This window comes from Mus caroli, unplaced genomic scaffold (genome assembly GCF_978045245.1).
Source record: "Mus caroli unplaced genomic scaffold, Mus_caroli_1 scaffold_20, whole genome shotgun sequence".
Lineage (NCBI taxonomy): Eukaryota > Metazoa > Chordata > Mammalia > Rodentia > Muridae > Mus > Mus caroli.
This window is the reverse complement of record NW_028227275.1, coordinates 3,318,514-3,339,150: the sequence shown is the minus strand read 5'-3', so window position 1 is coordinate 3,339,150 and position 20,637 is coordinate 3,318,514. Positions and strand designations below refer to the sequence as shown.

General features: G+C 42.4%; 1 protein-coding gene across 1 annotated transcript in view; it reads left to right on the top strand.

Annotated features, from left to right (window-relative positions):
• Atrnl1 (attractin like 1) overlaps positions 1-20,637 on the top strand; it is a 516,957-nt gene that overhangs the window by 316,908 nt on the left and 179,412 nt on the right. The window contains exon 27 of the mRNA XM_021151617.3: positions 6,569-6,676. Coding sequence (XP_021007276.1) covers positions 6,569-6,676 — 108 coding nt within the window. The remainder of the gene's footprint in view (positions 1-6,568; positions 6,677-20,637) is intronic.

The following is a 20,637-nucleotide window of genomic DNA, read 5'->3' as shown; positions in this document are numbered from 1 at the left end:
TCTCTGGTTCTTGATTACCTAAGCAGTGATGGTTGTAGATTCCCTCTTGTGGACTGGGCCTTAAGTCAAATCACACATTGCTTTGCTCCTCCTACTAGTTCTGTGCCACCATTGCCCTAGCATATTGTGCAGACTGGACAGGTTTTATGGCGGGGTTGGTGTCTATATATCTCTTTCAGTAACTTGTTTGTGCAGAGCAACCTGTTGTCTTAGCACCAGCCTAGGTTGTTTGAGGATTTTCATGGGACCCCACTGGTCAACAACTCAATTGTATGCTACCCATTCCCACCACTGGAAGTCTTGTTTGGTGATGAGAGATGGCCATTTGTGACTCCACACACCCCGTTATTAGAGGACCTCACTAGGATCAGTTCCGTATGGCTTACTAGGTTTACATTCTGTGTGTGTTTGTGTGTGTGTGTGTCTGTGTGTGTGCACTAGCTGACATGAGTCATTATCATTTTAGTGTGTTGTGTTTGGGCAATAGATGTAGAAACAAGCATTCCTTATTCTTTTCTTGTCTTTCCTTCATCTCCTAGCAAGTTCATGGTAGTAAAGGAGGCATATACCTCATGCTGCTGTGTGTCTGAGAGTCTTCTTGGAAACTCTATACTCTGGTTCTTGCCAAGCAAGGACAGCATTTTTTATTTCAAATAATAAATAAAGATTGGGTTAGTTTTTAGACAGTGGTGAAAGTTTTATATATAGTTTCACTAAAGTTAATGAGTAAGGCAACTGCAGACATTTTTCTTTCAAAAAAGAAAACTATATCAATAATAAGCATACCACATAGTTCTAAGATTGTTGAAGCACAGAAGAGAGTAATTCAGAAAGGCTGACTGAGGGTCATCTTCTGGGACAGCCCCGTGAGCACTAGCATCAGAGTCTAGACAACCAGCTTCCAGTCTAGACTGGAGAAGCACAAGCAGAGGGATGCCTGGGCTGACATAAAATCTGGGCCTTGGGCCCTGCAGACTTAGTGCTAGAGCGTGTTGGATCACACTTGTCCCCAATTCAGTGGAACCAGAGGCAGCATCACTGGCTGTCTGGCTGTCTGGCTGTCTGGCTGTCTGGCTGTCTGGCTGTCTGGCTGTCTGGCTGTCTGTCATGGTAACACCCAGAGGACAGAATCACTGCCTTACTTGTGCTGTCTTGTCCATGTTCAGTATGTGCGCACTAACATCCAGCACCATCTCACAGGCTGTGTTTAGTGAATTAGACTGAATTTAGATGCTTTGTTCTTCAGAAATGGCACAGGCTAGACCAACATAAGATCTTTTTGATTACTTCCTTATTTTCTCAAAAATCTTAGACGTATTAATACATCATGACGAGTTTTTGAAATTCCTCCCATCGTCTTTGTACGGTTGCAGGAAGGTAGATGAGGGACAAGATGAAACTTTATGTGGATTTGAAATTCAGCTTTCAGAACTTCTCATTTGAAACAAGCAATTCATCTATATGTCAAACTGCCAAAGGACGCATCATAAGTTTAAATGTTTAATTATAATTATAATCATTTTATTACAACTCATCCTTACCCAATTCATAGGAAGCAAACTTAGATGTTTTACATTATTTTCAAATTCATTGTCTATTTAACAAATGCAATTAAGTACTAAATAAGTGTTTTGGGGAATGGGAATTAGCTAAAAATAGATTTTTTTTCCCTTAAAGATGACTCTAGTAAAAGTAAGATGTAATTAGTGCCATGCTGATATGTTAAGTAGTTCATAGTGATTGTGTTCCAGGTGTGATTGACCACATCTGTGATCCCAGGATACTTGGGAGGTTGAGCCACGTGATGGCTAAGCTTTGGCTACATAATGAATTTCTGGCCAGCCTGGTTTTAGAGTACAAATTCTTTCTCAAAACAAACACATAAGAGAGGGAAGGAGGGAGGCAGATGGGATGTAATTATTCATTTCCAACGTGAAATAGAATAGACTGGACTTTTGGATGCGATAGGAAAGGTGTCTTGGGAGCCTGAAGCGGACAGAAAGAGGTAGGAGCTGTGAGTAGAGTTAGGGGCAAAATTAGCTACAGTTTGTTTCTTATGTTGTGTCTTTTAAAATATATTATCCTAAAGTTTATTATGGCCATATGCCTTGCAATATTTGAAAGTCAGCTTATAGCATCTGGGGGGTGACGCAGCATTGGAACTAGTAGTAGTAAGTAGAATTATCTACCCTCATTCATATGATAGAGTCAGTATAAAAAGTTGTCAAATTTAGGTCCGAGTTTTCATATTAATTTTTAGTTCATGGTATGCTTTGTAGCAGACATTCAATACTAGAAGAGCTTTTTTTGACAAAGCAGTGATCCAAAGACATCTATTTAATTTTTAAATGTTCTGATCAGCAACATTTGTAGCAATATGATGATCATCTACTGTGATGTGATCTGTTTTCTCTATGGTTTTTATTGTTCTGTGCTACATAATTGTCAGTAGCTGATCACGTATAAAACAGATAGATACATCTGCCGTGAGCGCTCCTATAGATGTGCAAGAGATACATCTGCCGTGAGTGCTCCTATAGATGTGAAAAAGCTAAACTGCCACACAAACCCAGATTCACAAAAAATAACTTATGAAATGTCATTAGAATGTATTTTATATTTTCTCTTGGTTTTCTGATCGGGCTTTATCATTCTTAGTCACAAATGGCAGAGAGCTGTTCCAAGTGTAGTTCAATAATGACATTTCCAACTGTCTCATCATGCAACATTTGGTAAAAAGCAGACTAGAAGAGCCAAATGTGTCACCAGTGCTGGGGAACATGGGCTGCAGTAATTAGTGTGCCAACTTCAAATGGGAAATTAGTGCTTCTGAGTTCAGAGCAGTGACTGCGCCCTCCAACAGTCTCCAGGCTCAGGGCCAGTCAGGCTCCAGGCTGTGCTTCCTGTGGCCATCCTCCTCTGTCCCCAGCTCACAACCTGAAGATGATAGTCACTCTCACTGTATGCCAAGAAAGAACAAGTAGAGTGTGAACAGAGAGGCTGGGGTTGAGGACCGGCCATCTGAGGGAGGTTTAGCACCCATCACCCATCAAGATGAGAAACATCAAGAATTAGTGAGGCCTGACTCTGCCTTCTGTTGGAGCCAAACACCTAGGACTGGAGAGAACTACTGGGTAGAGCCTATCAGAGGGCTGCTAGGCCAGACTCCTGTATGTAAGTACAGCATAGCATCATTAATAGTGTGAAGGATTGGTGCCTGTCCATGGGATGGGTCTCAAAATGGGCAAGTCACTGGTTTGCCATTCCTTCAGACTCTGTTCCATCTTTGTCTCTGCATTTCTTTTAGATAGGAGGAATTTGGGTCAAAAGTCTTATAGGTGGGTTGGTCTCTCCATTCCTTCACTGGGGATCCTGTCTGACTACTGGAGATGGTCTCTTCAGATTCTGTATCCCTACTGTTGGACATTTCAGCTAAGGTCACCTGCATTGACTCCTGGGAGCTTCCCAAATTCCAGGTCTCTGGGGCTTCTTAGAGAATCCTTCCACCCTCTACCCCTTGAGGAGATTGCTATTCATTCTCCTGTCTCTTTCCATGCCTGATCCTTCTCCTCTATTCCCCTAACCCTGCCTTCTCCCACTCAGGTCCCTCCCTCCCTCTGCCTCCCATGACTATTTTGTTCCCCCTTCTAAGTGGGATTCAAGCATCCTCACTTGGGCCTTCCATCTTGTTTAACTTCTTTGTGTCTGTGGGATGTATCATGGGTATTCTGAAGTTTTTGGCTAAAGGAGCTGACTGAGACCGATGCAGATAGTCACAGACAAACATTGGACAGAGGTCAAGGACCCCTGTGGAAGAGTTAGAAGGATTGAAGACCCTCAAGGAGATGTCAACCCCACAGGAAGACCAACACTGTCAACTCACCTGGACCCCTGGGGGCTCCCAGAGACTAAGCCATCAACCAAAGGGCATACACAAACTGGTTTGAGGCCCCGGGGCACATATGTGACAGAGAGCTGGCATGTCTGGCCTCATGGGGAGAGGATGCATCTAATCCTACAGAGACTTGATGGATCAGGATTGGGGGGATATGGGGGAGGGCTGCCCTCTCAGAGGTGAAGGAGAGGAGAATGGGGGAAGAACTTTTTGAGAGGGGTACCAGGAGGACAACATTTGGGATGTAGATAGGTAGATAAATGAATGACTGAAGGAAGGAAGTATACAGAGAAACCCTGTCTTGAAAAACCAAAAAAAAAAAAAAAAAAAAAAAAAAAAAGGATCTGGAAAAAAACAAAAACACCAGAGATCAGCATGAAGATTCAGGACCTTCCAGTGTCAGCGGCTGGGCTGCTTGTCAGTACTCAGACGAGCTTTTTCAAAACTTAAGTTCTCAGCACAGTTTGTACGTGTGCTTTCTCCTGACAGAACTGAGAAAGTAAGGCATCCAGCTACTGATTGGCAAGGACAATGTTGAGAACCACAGATTAGCGGGGAAAATAATTGCAGTGCCATCTTCACAGTTCCTTTACAGCATCACCCCGAAGCAGAGTGTGTCCTGAGTATGCAGTTTTCTCTCCCTGGTGTTGCAGCTAGAACCTCTCACTCTGTTAGTCTCTTACCAAGACCTTCAGCCCCACTCTGTGGCCCAAGATACATTCATTCCGTTCTTTCAAAGCAAGTAAACTGAAAGCCCACAGAACAAATCTGAGTCTTAAGAAAGGCTTTACATTTTACAAATAAAATATGCAAAACTGTCAGTGACAATTTCTTTCCAGGTGTGTGAGTATCAGTGTCACCTTGATACACTACACTTTGGGACACACCGTCTTTGCCAGAGATGTGACTTGGAGCCTTATCTAGGCAATCCCAATGTGGCCACGAATATTTAGTAATTATATTTTGTAGACCTTTGAGGTCCAGCAAAGGGTGGGTGAGAAGACAGCTTTCATTGTTAAAAATCTCTGTCATGGAAGGTATCATTTATAAGCCAAGGAGAGATGGATAAATGGAAGACACTGTAAGTCCTAGATGATTCTGCTTGAACTTAACCTTGAATTTACAATTTCTCAAGGCTTCTTGTGTATTACTGTTGGAAGAGTAGATTACACAGCTATGTTGTTGGGGTGTATGTGCAAGTTTCCTCCTGTAACACTCTACCAAGAACATCCAAATACATACTATCTCCTGCTCTTCCTTTGCCTTGCTTGGAAGTGACACTGTGTTCACGTGCCCCATGAATGTCCTCAGCCACTCCAATGGGAAAGGTACCAGCCCAGTTCTATTTGTTAGCAGCCACATTTAATAGCACAATGGTGGAACTTGATTAGAGTGAGTGATCTCTAATTTGTATGCCTTTATTTTTTATGAATTCATTGCTTTAAAATGTAAGTTAAATAAGTTAGATTATTACTCATGGACAGCTTCTTCAGTCCATATAAGGTCTTCAGGTAGATGCTCTCATAATCACAGGAAAGCAAAGCCTTAAACGCTATTTATGCCCTATGTCATATGCGTCGTCATGCAAGTGCTAGATAATGGATCGCCTCTCTTTATTGTGCTCCTTCCTCATCTGCAAAGGGGTTTTTATGAATGATGCATCACGGGCCCTCAGCCATTTACATTCAGAGACTGGTAGTTAATGTTTCCAGCTAATGCCCGAGAATCTTGAAGATCTCCATAAATAATGAAGCCATTCATTGCGCTCAAGGATGCTGCCTTCCTCGCTGATGGGATTTTCCTCTTGTTTGAAAGAGTGTTTAATTGCGGTGCCTGTCCTCTTTAATATTTAATAATAATTTTATTAGCTGTATAGGATGAGAGGGACAAGATCTGTGGTATCTGGTGCTGGTCATCAATTTTTTTTCTTAACATGACTTAATGAATATTATAATTACAAGGAAAGACAGGAATATGAATTAGCTTAGTAGCTGTTTGGGACTTGCTAGCTTGCTGATTCCAGCTGGGCAAACCCAGAAAGGGCGCAAATACCCTGTGGTGGTGGTGGCGTGGAGACCCTCACTCAGACTCCCCTGTGTTTTAACAGACATTCCTCACTTTAAATGATAGGCACAGGCTTTGGGTAAAGTGTTCAGGATGATCAGTCAGAGCTCCTGCTGGTTCCAAGCAGCTGACGGGATATTCATAACTTATAGAACTTAGTCTTAGCAGGTATAAGCTCCTTAATCCCTTATGATATATTTTTGAAAACTTTCATTTTCATTCCTTAAACATTTTTGATAATATTTTCCTTTCTGTTAAGACAAACAGATGCCTGGGTTCTTTTGCGTGGCAGCCTGGCCATAACTCCTTTCATAAGTTTCATTTAAGTAGCACCTTGCACCTGAGATCCACCCAAGTGCTTTTGCGTACGTCTTGTTAGGTCTATGGATGGAGGTCAGGAGAAAGGTTGTTTGTAACACCAAACATTTTGTCAGTAAAGTTGAACCAGGGCCTGGGGAGAAGGTAATGTCGTCTTTAGCTTCTAGATGCATATGTCTATGAAGTAATTGCTAAGTTGCTAATGCTATTTGTTCAGAACTGTAACCAGATAATTGTTGCATTTGCTGTGCTTTTAAGCCTATCTTAAAACATCATTTTTAACCCCTCCAGCAACTGCTTCGAGAACGACAGCAGATGGCCAGCCGTCCCTTTGCTTCTGTTGATGTAGCCCTGGAAGTAGGAGCTGAACAGACAGACTTTCTGCGAGGGCCATTAGAGGTAGGAACAGTGGTGCAGAGGGGACCAGCATGATTTGCCTATTTATAATGCCTCTCTAATCTGCATCTGCTTTCGAAGCCACACAGAGTCTGATTATCTGGGGCTGACGAGAGTCAGTCACATATGCTATGGTACTTCCAAGGCACATAGATTTAATGGTAAGGCACGAGCTACAACAAAGGCCACTGGAGAATCTATTAGCCCAGGCAAGAGTGACAGACTGCTCACCTGGCAGCCTTTGCCTGACAGATAGGAGCCGAAGGAATTTGAGGTACAGTTATGATGGGAAGAATCTGAATGCCATTTTTGGTCCCCAGAGGCCCCTGTGGCCACTCACTTAACAGTTCATGTCCATCTTCATTCCTAAAGTTTTATTGCAAAAGGCGAGTGGGAATGAGCTACCCGTTAATCACATAGGTCAGCCTTTAGACTTGAGTGGCAACTATACTGGGTAATTTTGTGGCAAAGTTGATGGACCTGCTACTTTGTTGCAAGTGCAGAAACAGAGCGACCCAGGTGGAAAGTGTCTCTGCGTTTGAGTGTAATGCTGGACTCTCAGGTAAAGTGTGAAGTCAGCCTCCTGAAGGAAAAATTCAGACTGTGAGCGACGACCTTGCAAAGCTCTCTGAGGCCGTCAGATTTAAGTGTCTGCTTCTCAGTTTACTCGTGCTGTATGCAATACTAGACGGGAGCATAAAACACTCTAGACTGACATAGTTTATCCTCTTTTTTTTAGAAATGCCACAATTTAATAATATGTTATCACTAGATTCCCTCACCCTAAGGAAAGTTAGGAATGCAAACATAGACTAATCCTAAAATCTAGATACAAATATATTTGGTTTTGTCTGTAGAATTTTTGTTATTGTTAAAAATAAAACCTAAAGTATACCTCATGAATAAAATGGAAAACACTAGTTTTTTGAATGAACTGAAACATTTGTGTGTGTGTGTGATGTGTGTGTGATATGAGTGTGATGCGTCCATGTATGATGTGTGTGTGTGCATGTGTGTGAGCTTGTGTATGTGATATGTATGTGTGTGACGTGTGTGAGTGTGTGTGTTTATATGATGTGTGTGAGTGTATGTGTGTGTTTGTGTATGTAATATGTATGTGTGTGATGTGTTGTATGTGTGTGAGTGTGTGTATAGTATGTATGTGAGTGTGCATGTGTGTGAGTGTGTGTATGTGATATGTATGTGTGTGAGTATATGTATGTGATATGTGGTGTGATGTGTGTGAGTTGTGTGTGTGAGTATGTATATTTGTGTGAGTGTGCATATGTGTGAGTGTGTGTGGTATGTATGTGACATGTGTGTGAGTTGTGTGTGTGCATAATGTGAATGTGTGTATGTGATATGTATGTGTGAGTTGTGTGTGTATGTATATTTGTGTGTAAGTGTGCATGTGTGTGAGTGTGTGTGACATGTATGTGTGTGTGATGTGTGTGAGGTATATGTGTGTGTATGATTTATGTGTGAGAATGTGCATATGTGCATGTGGGGGGGACGAGAGATCAGCATGCTGCTTCTGTATACATGACTTCTTCCCTACTCCAGGTCACAAGTTGCCATGGAAGGTTAGCGCTGTAGGAAGGTAAGTGTGTCTCTTCCGTTGCCAGGAGAGGACTTAAAAGGCAGGATGTGTGAGTGAAATGTACAGTAACTGCTCTAATGTCATTTTAGCCCCCTGTCTCAAATAACATTATTCCAGAGACTGTAAAAATAAGCAGAAAATCTAGACTATGACAAAACCTCTGTTCTTTGCAGTGCTACATGTTCACGTCATGGGAGAAACCAGGGTAAGGGCATGTGCACACAGGTCACACAGAAGGGTAAGGGTGTGTGCACACAGGTCACACAGAAGGGTAAGGGCATGTGCACACAGGTCACACAGAAGGGTAAGGCTGTGTGCACACAGGTCACACAGAAGGGTAAGGCTGTGTGCACACAGGTCACACAGAAGGGTAAGGGCATGTGCACACAGGTCACACAGAAGGGTAAGGGCATGTGCACACAGGTCACACAGAAGGGTAAGGCTGTGTGCACACAGGTCACACAGAAGGGTAAGGGCATGTGCACACAGGTCACACAGAAGGGTAAGGGTGTGTGCACACAGGTCACACAGAAGGGTAAGGCTGTGTGCACACAGGTCACACAGAAGGGTAAGGGCATGTGCACACAGGTCACACAGAAGGGTAAGGGCGTGTGCACACAGGTCACACAGAAGGGTAAGGGTGTGTGCACACAGGTCACACAGAAGGGTAAGGCCATGTGCACACAGGTCACACAGAAGGGTAAGGGCGTGTGCACACAGGTCACACAGAAGGGTAAGGGCGTGTGCACACAGGTCACACAGAAGGGTAAGGGCGTGTGCACACAGGTCACACAGAAGGGTAAGGGCGTGTGCACACAGGTCACACAGAAGGGTAAGGGCATGTGCACACAGGTCACACAGAAGGGAGCCTGGAAGAGAGGACCCAGGGAGGAACAAGTGGAGGCCTGTGCAGCTCCCTCACAGGATTGTCGAAATGGCTCCTTGACTGCACGTGTGCTGAGCATGTCATCATCTGTGGGGCTTTCCTCCCACATGTTTCTTTTACCTCCACTTTGATTTTTCTTAAATTAGATTTTGTAGAATTTAGAATGTGTGCCGTTATTTCATTGGTTTATACTCCTAGTTTGTATTCTTAGTTGAGCTGTCCCTGGTAGGCTCTCCATCACCCCTGGATTGCAATTCCTCTGTACCCTTGCTTCGCTCCCTGTGAAACAGGTCGTTGGTGTCTGTTCTTCAACCTACTCCAAGACTGTGTTTTCATGGATGCTTTTTACACTGAAAACAAGAAGAAAAAAAGCAAAAATCACTGTTCCACAAGGCTTCTGTTCCATAAGGCTTGCTTTAGCTACTGCAATGTGTGTGAGGAAGGGGGTGGTGGTAGTGGTGTGTGTGTGCGTGTGTGTGTGTGTGTGTGAGAGAGAGAGAGAGAGAGAGAGAGAGATTTTCCCAGTGACTCATTTCTTCGCTTCTGAGTATTGTTTTTCTCTTCTCTGTTTCTCTTTGTATCCAGTACTTACCAATGACCCCACCTGTAATTCTAACCCATTAGTGCATAAAAAGTTCATCTCAAGCAAAATTAATAAAGTTGTGTATATGATACTCGCTTTCTGCTTTCAAATATTAAACTAACTGGAAAATTTTGCTACAGGTATCACGAATGAATTTCCTTATCATAGCATGTTTAAGTAAGAGCAAACACAGATTACTCTTTGCTTGTGTTTCTGATTGCCCCGCAAGTCACAGAAGAGATGCAAAGGGGTTGCTGGCATTGCCGAGTCAGCCCTTGTGGTGCGCGGATGAGAATGCTTGGGAGTTCAGTTGTGGCATGCATGGCTGGGCGGGAGTCCTACCTACCTATGCTCAGCTATGGGATCATCATGGCACTCTGCTGGCCTGGGACCAGATCGAGGCTGCAGCTCTCCTGCTTCAGCGATGCTGGCGGAGCATCAGGGACCTCAGAACCAAGTCCTGATGCACAGGTCTCATTTCTTCCTCCTAGTGGCCCACTCCCTTGCCTGCTTCCTTCATGTTCTCCAAGACTTTGGAGGAGTTACTGAACGTGTCTCTGAGACTCACCACTTTTCCTCCCTCTTCCGTGTAATCTCTTAGTTTAAAGTCAGGGGAGACAAGAGGCTGCCCTGCTAACAGGTGCTCCCGAGCATGCTGGTAAAAGTGTATTCTGCATCCTCTGTTATGCTAGCACTGCGACTCCAGCTTTTCTTTCTTGCATTATTGCCCCATTCCCCAAATAAGCTGGACGTCCTTACCTTTTTTTATGCCATTCCTCTTCAGAAATTTAACTTCAAGATCAGGAAGGGAGAAATCATTACATGTTAACTGCCATTCAGCAAAGTCTGTTTTATTTCGGGTTGAGTTCTAATTATAGAAGTGTAGAATCTTTAAAGCCTATTGAACTGTATTTCATAAAATACACAGTACTTGAAGTATGTACTGTTGTTTTTAGTATAAATATTGAATTGCATAATCTTTTCCCAGAGTAGTTTAGAGTACTCCAATCTGCACTCACCCACACTTCCCTCCAGACTTGGCAACTACTAATTTATTTCCTGCCTTTGAATGTGTGTGTGTGTGTGTGTGTGTGTGTGTGTGTGTGTATTTGAGACAGTTTGTATAAACAGAATCATAAAATACAGATATTCTGATTACCATATTCTGCTTACAATTTGAGAATCCAGGTACACTGTCAACTGTTAGTACCAGGTTCTGTTTTGTTACCGAGTTGTGTTGTGTTGTGCACGGGTACTGTACTTTTGACCTCCTAAGACAGATTTGCTGTGCAGTTCAGGTGGGAACATTCGATCCTCCTGCCTGAGCTTCCAGACTTCTGAGAGTACAGGTGTGCACCACCATGCCCAGCTGCCCTTCCATTTGTTAATAAAGTTTCTCAGCTGATAGACATTTGGAGTGTTTCTATTTAGGAATAGTCTTAATGACACTTGTCATAAGTAGGGTGTAATATAGAGTTTATATTTGCTAAGTCCAAGATTGGAATCACTGGACATTGAAGTTTTTATGAACTGTTAAAAAGACTCTCTGTGTGTTTAGTTTTACTTTGGAAAATCATTGACCATAAAAGGAGAGTTTTTTCCTAGCCCATTCTCCTGATTTTCATCTATTTCCATGACAGTGCCCCACTGTCTTGAGTATTGTAGCTCTGCAGTATGTTTGGAAGCAGAAGAGCCAAGTCCTCCAACTCTGCTCTTTATAAAATTACCTTGACTATTCTTCTCCTCAAAATACCATGGGATTGTTAGGATCAGGTTTTATTTTCTTCTAAGAAGTGTTGTTATTCAGTAGGCATTTTTAGAGCTTAAATTGCTTGTTTGCTCTTCTCATTAAAAGTAAACCTTCGAGCTGCAGCTCAGCAGCTCAGTGCTAATGGAGTCCTTTGGAGTCCTTTGGAAAATAAGAGGTAGACGTAGAGTTTTAAAATTACATTTTACTTCCTGTTGCTCCACAGCTAATTTTCTTGCTTCTAATTTGAAGCTTCCTAGCTGTGGCTTCTTCATCATCACTGCAGAATACTGAAGCGTGTTTCGAATCCCCCTCCCATATTTTAAGGAATATATATGACAGCATGATGGGGTTTATTGATTTGCTTCCGCAGCTAATTTTGACACCCAGGGCCATTCTGGAATCATATTAAATGTTTTATATAAATCTGAAAATCAAAGCTTCAGAGCTCCTATGATAGGTTTTTTTCCTTAAAGTTCAGTATTAAAATCTAACCCAATGCCACAGGTAAGCAGGCTCTTAGTGTTATACAAAAATAACTGACTAACCATAATGTGGTTAGTTAAACAATGGATCTGTCTTAAATTAAACGTGACTCCTATGTGCGCTGTTGAGATCCACACCTGTATGGTCAGGAAAAGGTCAGGCAGGGGATGCTCTGTAAAGTACCAGGTGGTTATCTCATGTACACTGGCTCTCTGTGGATAGCTGTGCACTGCTGCTCACAGCTCTGAGTAAGTGTGCACTGCTGCTCACAGCTCTGGGTAAGTGTGCACCGCTGCTCACACCTGTGGGTAGGTGTGCACCGCTGCTCACACCTCTGGGTTGCTGCACTCCTGTTCACCAGCCTCCAGCTCTGTGAAGTAAATGAGCTCACACATTTTGTCACTTGAATACTGAATCTTTAATGGACTTTAGTAGTTCAAAAGCCTTTTGATCAAAAGACAAAATATATTCTATAAATAACCACTCCAAATTAATGATTAGTATATTTGAATCATAAGCTTATATTATCTAGGAAATGAATAGCTACCATTCAAATCTAATAAATGCTTCTTGACTCTGAATTTAGCTACCAACACAATCTGTGGGCTGACCTCACAGATAACGGATTATTTTGTGGCAAGCTATTTGATATGTGGAATATATTTGTTATTTTTCTTCCACACGTTGCCAAGTAATTGTGACTCCTGATATTTAAAAAAGTTCTTATGACTGTGTATGTCCAATGATGTCAGCTAAATAGCACCTTACAATTTTTAAAATAAATTCAATTTGTACGGTTGCTGTTCGGTAGATGTCTTAGAGCTCAAGTTGGTTGTTTGCCTTTCCCTGTTAAAGTAAACGTCTAAGTTGAGTCTCAGCAGCTCTGGGCTGACATAGAAATGTTACAGTGATTATACAGTAGATTTTTATGGCATGCTTCATCTGTGCCAGGCACTGTCTGAGCACTCGAGGAACATTGGGAATTCAATAAAGAATCTGTCCTCATGGAGTCCGTGTTCTAGGAGGAGAAAGTCGGTCTTTTAATGAGGCAATGGGTGGCACGCACAGTGCAAAAGGGAGAAGCAGGATGAAGCAGGATGAAGCAGCATGCGGGCTTAGCATCTCTGCAGGGTGGAGGATGCACTGTGTTAGATGGTTACCGTGGGAACCGGCTAATTGAGGAAGAGATAGATGAGCAGGGCTTGGAGGAGGTGACTGGGTACTGGCGAGGACTGTTACAGGCCAAGAGAGTAGCTAGAGTAGAGCCCTCAGGCAGCATGCCTAGCCAGCCTAGGCATCCCTGGGGAATCCAGAGGAGGCAGAGGACATGCATCCTGTACACCAGATAAAGGTGTCTATGCTGCAAGGAACGAGCAGAGCCAGTGGGAGCGAGGTAGGGAATGAGGTGTGCTGGGTATTTTAGGTGATCTCTACCTCATGCACTGAGAAGTTTGAAGGGGTTAGCAAACGCCAAGACTGTTTGCTCCTCTCAGACTGACGAGTCAGCAGAGAAGGAAAGGAGGAAGATGATGGAGAGCAGCCAGAGTCAATGCCATGGGCAGCCAGAGTCAGTGCCCCCGCCAGGAAACGGGAGCCAGAAAAACCAGGGTAACACTCCCTGCTTAGGTGAGAGTTGATGGGCTGTGCTCTGTCTTCGAAGTTTCCGACTGAAGGGCGCTTCTTTGCCGCTGGCAGAAGCCTCAGGTGAGGAAATAGCTTTGGGCTATTAGAAGCCTGACCTGCAAAGCAGCTCTCAGTCCGGCACGTTAGGGTGAGGGCAGGGGCGGCTCGGGTTCTTAGGAGACTTGTGTAGCACCGCAGGCGCTAGCTGACGATGGCAAGGCCAGGGTGCTGGATAGCATGCTGTGCCATGTGGTCAGACCCTGGGCCAAAGGAGTTATCCTGAGTGTGATGGCTCAGCTGACAAGCGCCTGTGAATCCGTGTTGGGTCTTCTTACCCATGTGTCTCCTCTCTGTACAGGAAGCGCGGCTACCCCTGTGCTGCTCACAAGTAACTCAGTACGCCATTCTCTTAAGTAAATGTTAGAAGCCATGGGAAAGCACCCAGGGTCTTTAATAACTCTTTCTCCCCCCCCCTCCTTTTTAGAGTTGGGGTCACAGTAGAAATACAATATTTTGTCATAAACAAGTAAGTCACAGCTGATAAATGGAAATGACGATTATGTCAAAATATAATTTCCCCATTTACTTATTTTTTATTTAATTTATTGTATATCTATGGGTGTTTGGCCTGTTTGAATAACTGCTTGGTGACTAGGGAGCCCGGAAAAGGTATTGAATCCCCTGGACCTGAGTTACAGATGATTGTGAGCCACCGTGTAGGTGCTGGGAGTTGAACCCGGGTTCTGTGGAAGAGCAACTGAGCCACCTCTCCAGCCCTCTGCATTCACTTTTTGAGTGGTGTGCAATGGGTGTAGTTGACAGTCCAGTCACCTTGTGTGAATCCTTATGTATCATTGACAATTTCTCTAGATGGTGTCGCTTCTTTTCATGTTTAATTATAATTGTTTTAGCCAAACAGTCTTACGCCTATTATAGCACTGGCAAACTAGAATTCACTTTAATGATACTAATGAACCACCTTAAAAAATATGTTGGCTAATTAATAAGGTGGTATATTATTTGAATTATTCCTTATACGTATTTATATAAGCCTTTCCATAATCATGTATATACAACTTTAACAAGCAAAATAATAAAAGTAGCAAGGAAATGAAAGTACAAAATCTGGGCTCTTCTCTTACTAAGTTGACTGACTTCACATAGGCTCAGTGCTCAAAGTATTACTGTTTCTTCAAAGTTAGTGTTTCCAACAACACTTTCTAGAGTGTTGGGCAGAGTCTGGCGACTCACAGTATACTCCGAGAGCTCTGTGACCTTTCACACAATGACTGACTGGCCTCCTGAGGGCTTTCAGGGTTTGTTATCAAAGATTAGTACTTAGGTGTACCCAAGCCCTGCCTAGAGGGAAGTCTGGGTAATATAAATGTGTGTGTGTGTGTTGTGATGTGTATATGTATATGCATATGCATGCCAAGGCAAGAAACATGTCTTTTGATCTTCTCCGGCCATAGAAAAAAATGAAATATTTTATTTCAGTTTAAAATGGTATTTTTAAAGCTTTATTCATATACTGTCCCAATATCATTTAAAAGTCTTAGGCCAGTCTTATTGCCACAAAGAACTCCCAGTAGATAACTAGAACTGATACCTTAATTCATTAAAGTGACAGAATATAAAATAAGTATACAAAATGAAGTAGCACTTCTGTGTACTAATGCTGAATTGTTGAAAACCAAAAAGGACAAAAATGTTGTTACTACTAACAACAAAGGAATGTCTGGAGGCATATATGGAAGTAACCGTTAGTTAAATAGCTAAATGAATCCTGAGCAAACGCCAAAGCTGCAGGCATCCCAGAACCTGACCTGACGCCGTGCTGTAGGGTCAGAGTAATGGAGAGAGCATGGTGCTGTTGTCCAGTCTACATTATCCAGTACCAAAGCCAAGAGCAGAGAGATAATCCACATATGTATACTCTGCTGGGGTTTGACTTTATAATGACCACATGTTAGAAACAGAACAATTATCCAATGAATGTTTCTTTAAAAACTAGAGCCTTAAAATCTGCAAAGGAATTAAATTTTGCCCATATCACCAACCCACTCAAGAATCAGCTACAGATGGATCAATCTTTTCTCTTTATCCCTGGGGCAGGGGAGCAGCCTTGTTTCCTGTGTGCACTCCACCCTGTACCCGTGCAGCCATGCTATGGACTCTCTGAAAGCAAGAGGCAAAGTCCGTTCCTCCTGTAGGCAGCTTGTCAGTCAACGAGGGAGAGACTAACACACAGTCTTACCCCTTACCCCAGCTAACACAGCCCAGTCTCTGTACTTGACTCTTTGTTCCCTGTGACTTCCTTGATTGACAGGGCCTTCCCTGTGTGCTAGACCTCTTACTCTTCAGCTCAGAAAACAGTGACCGAATAATCCAGGAGGAGAACTAAAGTGAACATTATGGTGACAAAGGGATTTCTGTACAATACTGAAGTCACAGTGAAGTCTGGTGAACAGAGCATTAGGTTGCCTTGTAATAGTTTTCAAACTAATGTCAGAACTGGGCAAAGCAAACTGGACTACATAGCATTGAGTATTGGCAGGCTGAAAAAAACATCAAGTTACTGAAAGATTTTAGAACAATAACGTCAGATCCTCTTGATAGCTAGCTGGTAGGTAGAAGGTGGACAGCGTAGACAACTGTCTGTTGCTAACAGTATGGTCATGGAAAGAGAATTTAAGTTAGCCAATTCTTTATTCACTTACTAACCTACTACATATTATGTCCTTCCTCATACCAGGCACTGGGGATGCAGAAACCAGAATCCATTCTTAGTCCCTACTGTTCTCAATAACAAACAGCTCATTTAGCAATATAGGAAGAAGCACAGCAGATTTGAGACACAGAGCCGTTAGAATTGACCGCATGGACCCATGTCCTAGTCTGCTTTCTGTTGCTATGATGATGCACACCATGACCAGAAGCAGTGGGAAGGAAGGGAGGCATTGATGTGCCTTGTGCTTCCGTCCACATTATGGTCTATCACTGAGGGAAACCAAGGTAGGAAGCAGAAACTGAAGCAAAAACCATGGAGGAGCACTGCTTACTGGCTTGCTCAACATATACCTACCTCCCTCAAACAACTAAATGGCCAGTGCTGGCACCACTCATAGTCTGGCCCTGTCACCTCAGTCATTAAGAAACTCGCAGATATGCCCACAGATATGCCCGCAGATATGCCCACAGATATGCCCACAGATATGCCCACAGACAATCAGATGGAGGCAGCTCCAGTTCCCTTGTCTCAGATAATTCTATTTATCTTGTGTTCAGCTGAGAAAAAAAAACTAACCAACATGCCTTATCAAGTAGACATACTGGTGTTCTAAGAGGCTCAGCTTTTATGTCTTCTTTGGCACATTAAATATACAGCCATAAGTATATAGAAGATATACCTTATATGTCTCCATGTGTACTCTATTAGATGTGGGTGGAGCTGCGTATGACTGAACTTGAGATTTCTTCGTCATAACAGCTACTCTTTCAAACTTTCAGAGTAATTGCACAGGTGACTTCTCAGATCTTGTTTTAAAATAAGACTGTAACATCTATATGCCTTTTGGAGAATCGAGAAGTTTTAGAAAGTATCTTTGCAAATAGGCTAATTTTGCTTGTACACTAAGTTCCTAGTGGCTTCCAATAACATTTTATTTAAAGCATGTTACATTTTGATGCCTCTACTTATCAATGACGATAATTTAAAAATATGTATACTATCATATCCATGGCATCCCAGACATCGCAGAGCGGGCTCTGACACAGCTGGTGTCCTGCAGAAGCTCTGAGAGTGACAGGCGCTGCCTCCCTCCCTTACCCTGCCGCCACTTATATATTTCTCTCACACTAGCCGTCGCCACTTCCTGTCCACTATAATAATGATGCGTGTGGTGGAGACTGGAAGTGCATAAGACCCAAGAATTTCTGTTTCAGTAAATAATATTTAATTTTGGAATAATTATGAATATATGAAATTCTGAAAAATATGAGCCCTTTCTACCACATTTAATTAGCAGAATACCTAGTCTTCCTCTGTACTGAATAAGGTCTGTATCTATGTTTACATAAATATATATGACAGATCCATAGTTACACACACATACACCGCTGCATTTACAGTTCTCATCAACTGTGAAGAGAAAATAAGGTAATTTTTGCACTGATTATTTTCCTGTATATCCTTGATTTATGGAGACAATATAGTTGTTTGTTAGTTATTAAATAAGGCTAATTTAGTCCTCTGACTAGAAAACTAAGATAACCACAGACATGTTACATTTTATCAGTCGCACACATGGGCACAGCCACCTAGTGATCAGTTCAATCCAGAGAAAAATGTTCTTATTGCCATAAACATTCCTTGCCTTCCTCCTGCCCCAGGCCCGTGGCAGTCACTCAGCTGACGTGCGTCTTTGGAGTTTACTCTGTATAAACAAGTGTATGCACTTTGTTTATAGCAGTTTTCACCTTGTGCAGCGCTTCCAGTGCGCTATACTCATGGAATTAACTTCTCGCCTCAGGAGCTTCTCCTCTTACTGCTATTCTGTGGCCCGAATTTGTCCAATTACCAGGTTATAGAAATCAATATCTTTTTTTCTGGTCTGTAGCTATTATAAATAAAGCTACCACTAGTGTTTGCATAGACATCTTTCCACAGAAACAAGTTTTTATCTCGATAAAAAAAAACCTTCAGTGTTCCTGGGTCATGTGTTAAAAGTGTTTTCCGAAGTATATTTGTTTCCCTATCAGTGGGGCTTATGATCCTGCGTGCTTCCCCAGCACTCGGCATTGTTGGTAATTTTATTCTTCCAATGCAGTGAGGAGAGTTTCACTGTTGCTCTCAGGTTCGAGGAGACCTTTACTCCTTTCTAAAAGAGGCAGTAGTCAGCCATATAGCAATACAAGCCCACACCGTTTTATATTCTCCCTAGACAAGTACATGAATATTAGCTGATATCTATGGTAAGACAGAGAGAGATAATATTGTCACGTTTGTCTTATAATAGCAAACACCATAGCATATAACCACAAAGATCAAATGTTGATTTGGCTCACAGTTTTGGAGAGTCAGTCTTTGGACTGAGCAGATGCTCCTGAATTAGGTCTCTGTTGACTGCAGTGTTTCACAGCACATCTTCCTGTTAACGAGTGGCCACATGACAACAGGAACAGAGAGGAAAGGACGGGCCCTGAATCAGCCTTCCTTAGAAAACTCACAGGATCTCATAGGAGCCTGTAAGAGGTTGCTGGCGAGCAAGCTCTTACTTACAGAGTTAAGGACTCCTCTTTTCCCAACAGTGTCATCTTGAGCAGCAAGCTTGGACCTTTGAGGACACTCAGTGCAAACTGTAGCAGTAACAGTGACAGGTATCTTGTGTGCCGATTTTTGTAAAACTCAACATGTACGAAAAAAATAACTTCATAAAATAAATACATAAGTTTTTCTAGCTGCCTATGGGGCTCTCTTCAATGAAATAACTCCATTTATTAAGAAATAAAATATTAATATCATAGATTAATGTTTTTTAAATTAAAAATTAGCACACATTGAAATGGGGAAGTGAGACGTATCACTGTTTCCACAACTCCAGACTCTTGGCCAGTCTCGTTTTATCATCAAAATATTAAATTTTTTTGAATCTCGGAGTTCTTGATTTATCATATTAAAGTATTGAAAATAATTATTGTTAAATATTCAGAGTTAGACATGTAATTTCTAGTTTTGTTCTCTAAGATTCCTGTGGCCCCTCGGTTTGACCTATCTGCAAGTGAAATATTTGCTATGCTTGTTGTCCCCAGCATCCTCTCTGTGTGCAATGGGAAATCCCAACACCTAAACATGCGTCAGAGCTCATTAAGGAAATGGTTGTACTTCTCAGCACACTGCGTCTGCAGCTTCACTAATAGCACTGTGTAGACACTGTGTAGATACTGTGTAGACACTGTGTAGATACTGTGTAGACACTGTGTAGATACTGTGTAGACACTGGGTAGATACTGTGTAGACACTGTGTAGATACTGTGTAGACACTGGGTAGACACTGACAGCAGGTTTTGATGAATGGAAGTTGTCATTTCATAATAGAAGACATTTGTTTTTGTTTTTGTTTGTAATTTACTGTATTTTTTTAGCTAGTACATAGAGGAGTACTTTCTTAATTCTTATTACAATACTGATCTAATTTTTTCTCACTAGGAAGCTCAACTCAAGTGCAGAACCAGTTTTAATTAAGAATAAAAAAAAAACAAAGAAAGAAAACAAGGAACTTCATTAGGAATTCTGAATTTTTTTATACCACAAGCAGGAAGTTCATAAGCAATGTGTGGTCAGTGAGATACAAGAGACGTTGACCACATCAGGGGTTGTTTCTAATTGGGAGAGTAACCTTGACATACTTCAGTCCAACTCTGACTATCTGGTTTATTATATTCCAGACAGTATCCATTACCCAGGATGTAGGGCTAAATTAACTTTAATGTTGCACTCTTCACAAGACATTCCATAGCTCGCAATAACATTAACATAATGCTGTTAAAATAAGAATTTCAATTATAAGGCAGATGAGACTGGGAAGAACATGACAGCCTTAATGAGCAGCCGGAGTGGGTCCTCCCCATGGTAAGGCACATAGTTATAGTCAGAGGAGACAAAGCACAGCCACAGGCCTTTCTTGTGTCTTGTCAGCCTCCACGGACAACAGCTTTGGGTTCAGGCTCATTTCTGTGCACTCTCCCAGGCCGCTGCCTGGACGATGGTCCTGCCTTCTTTCCTTTGCTGCTAGAACACCTTTGATCGCTGTGCGAGCCGCTCGTGCGAGGAGCTGAAGGCTGACTTTCCTACTTTGCTTCTCGCCCCTTTGTTAAGAAAGGGGACCACCAGGTTTACCCATCTTGAAGAGAAATTGGGTCAGGAGTTTGGGTGTTTATATGGGAACAGAGAGAAATTAGTTGAAGGACCAATTAGTGTTTGTCCTGAGAATTTATTTTAACTAAGGCAGAAGTGTGGTAAATATGACCCAGCCATCCG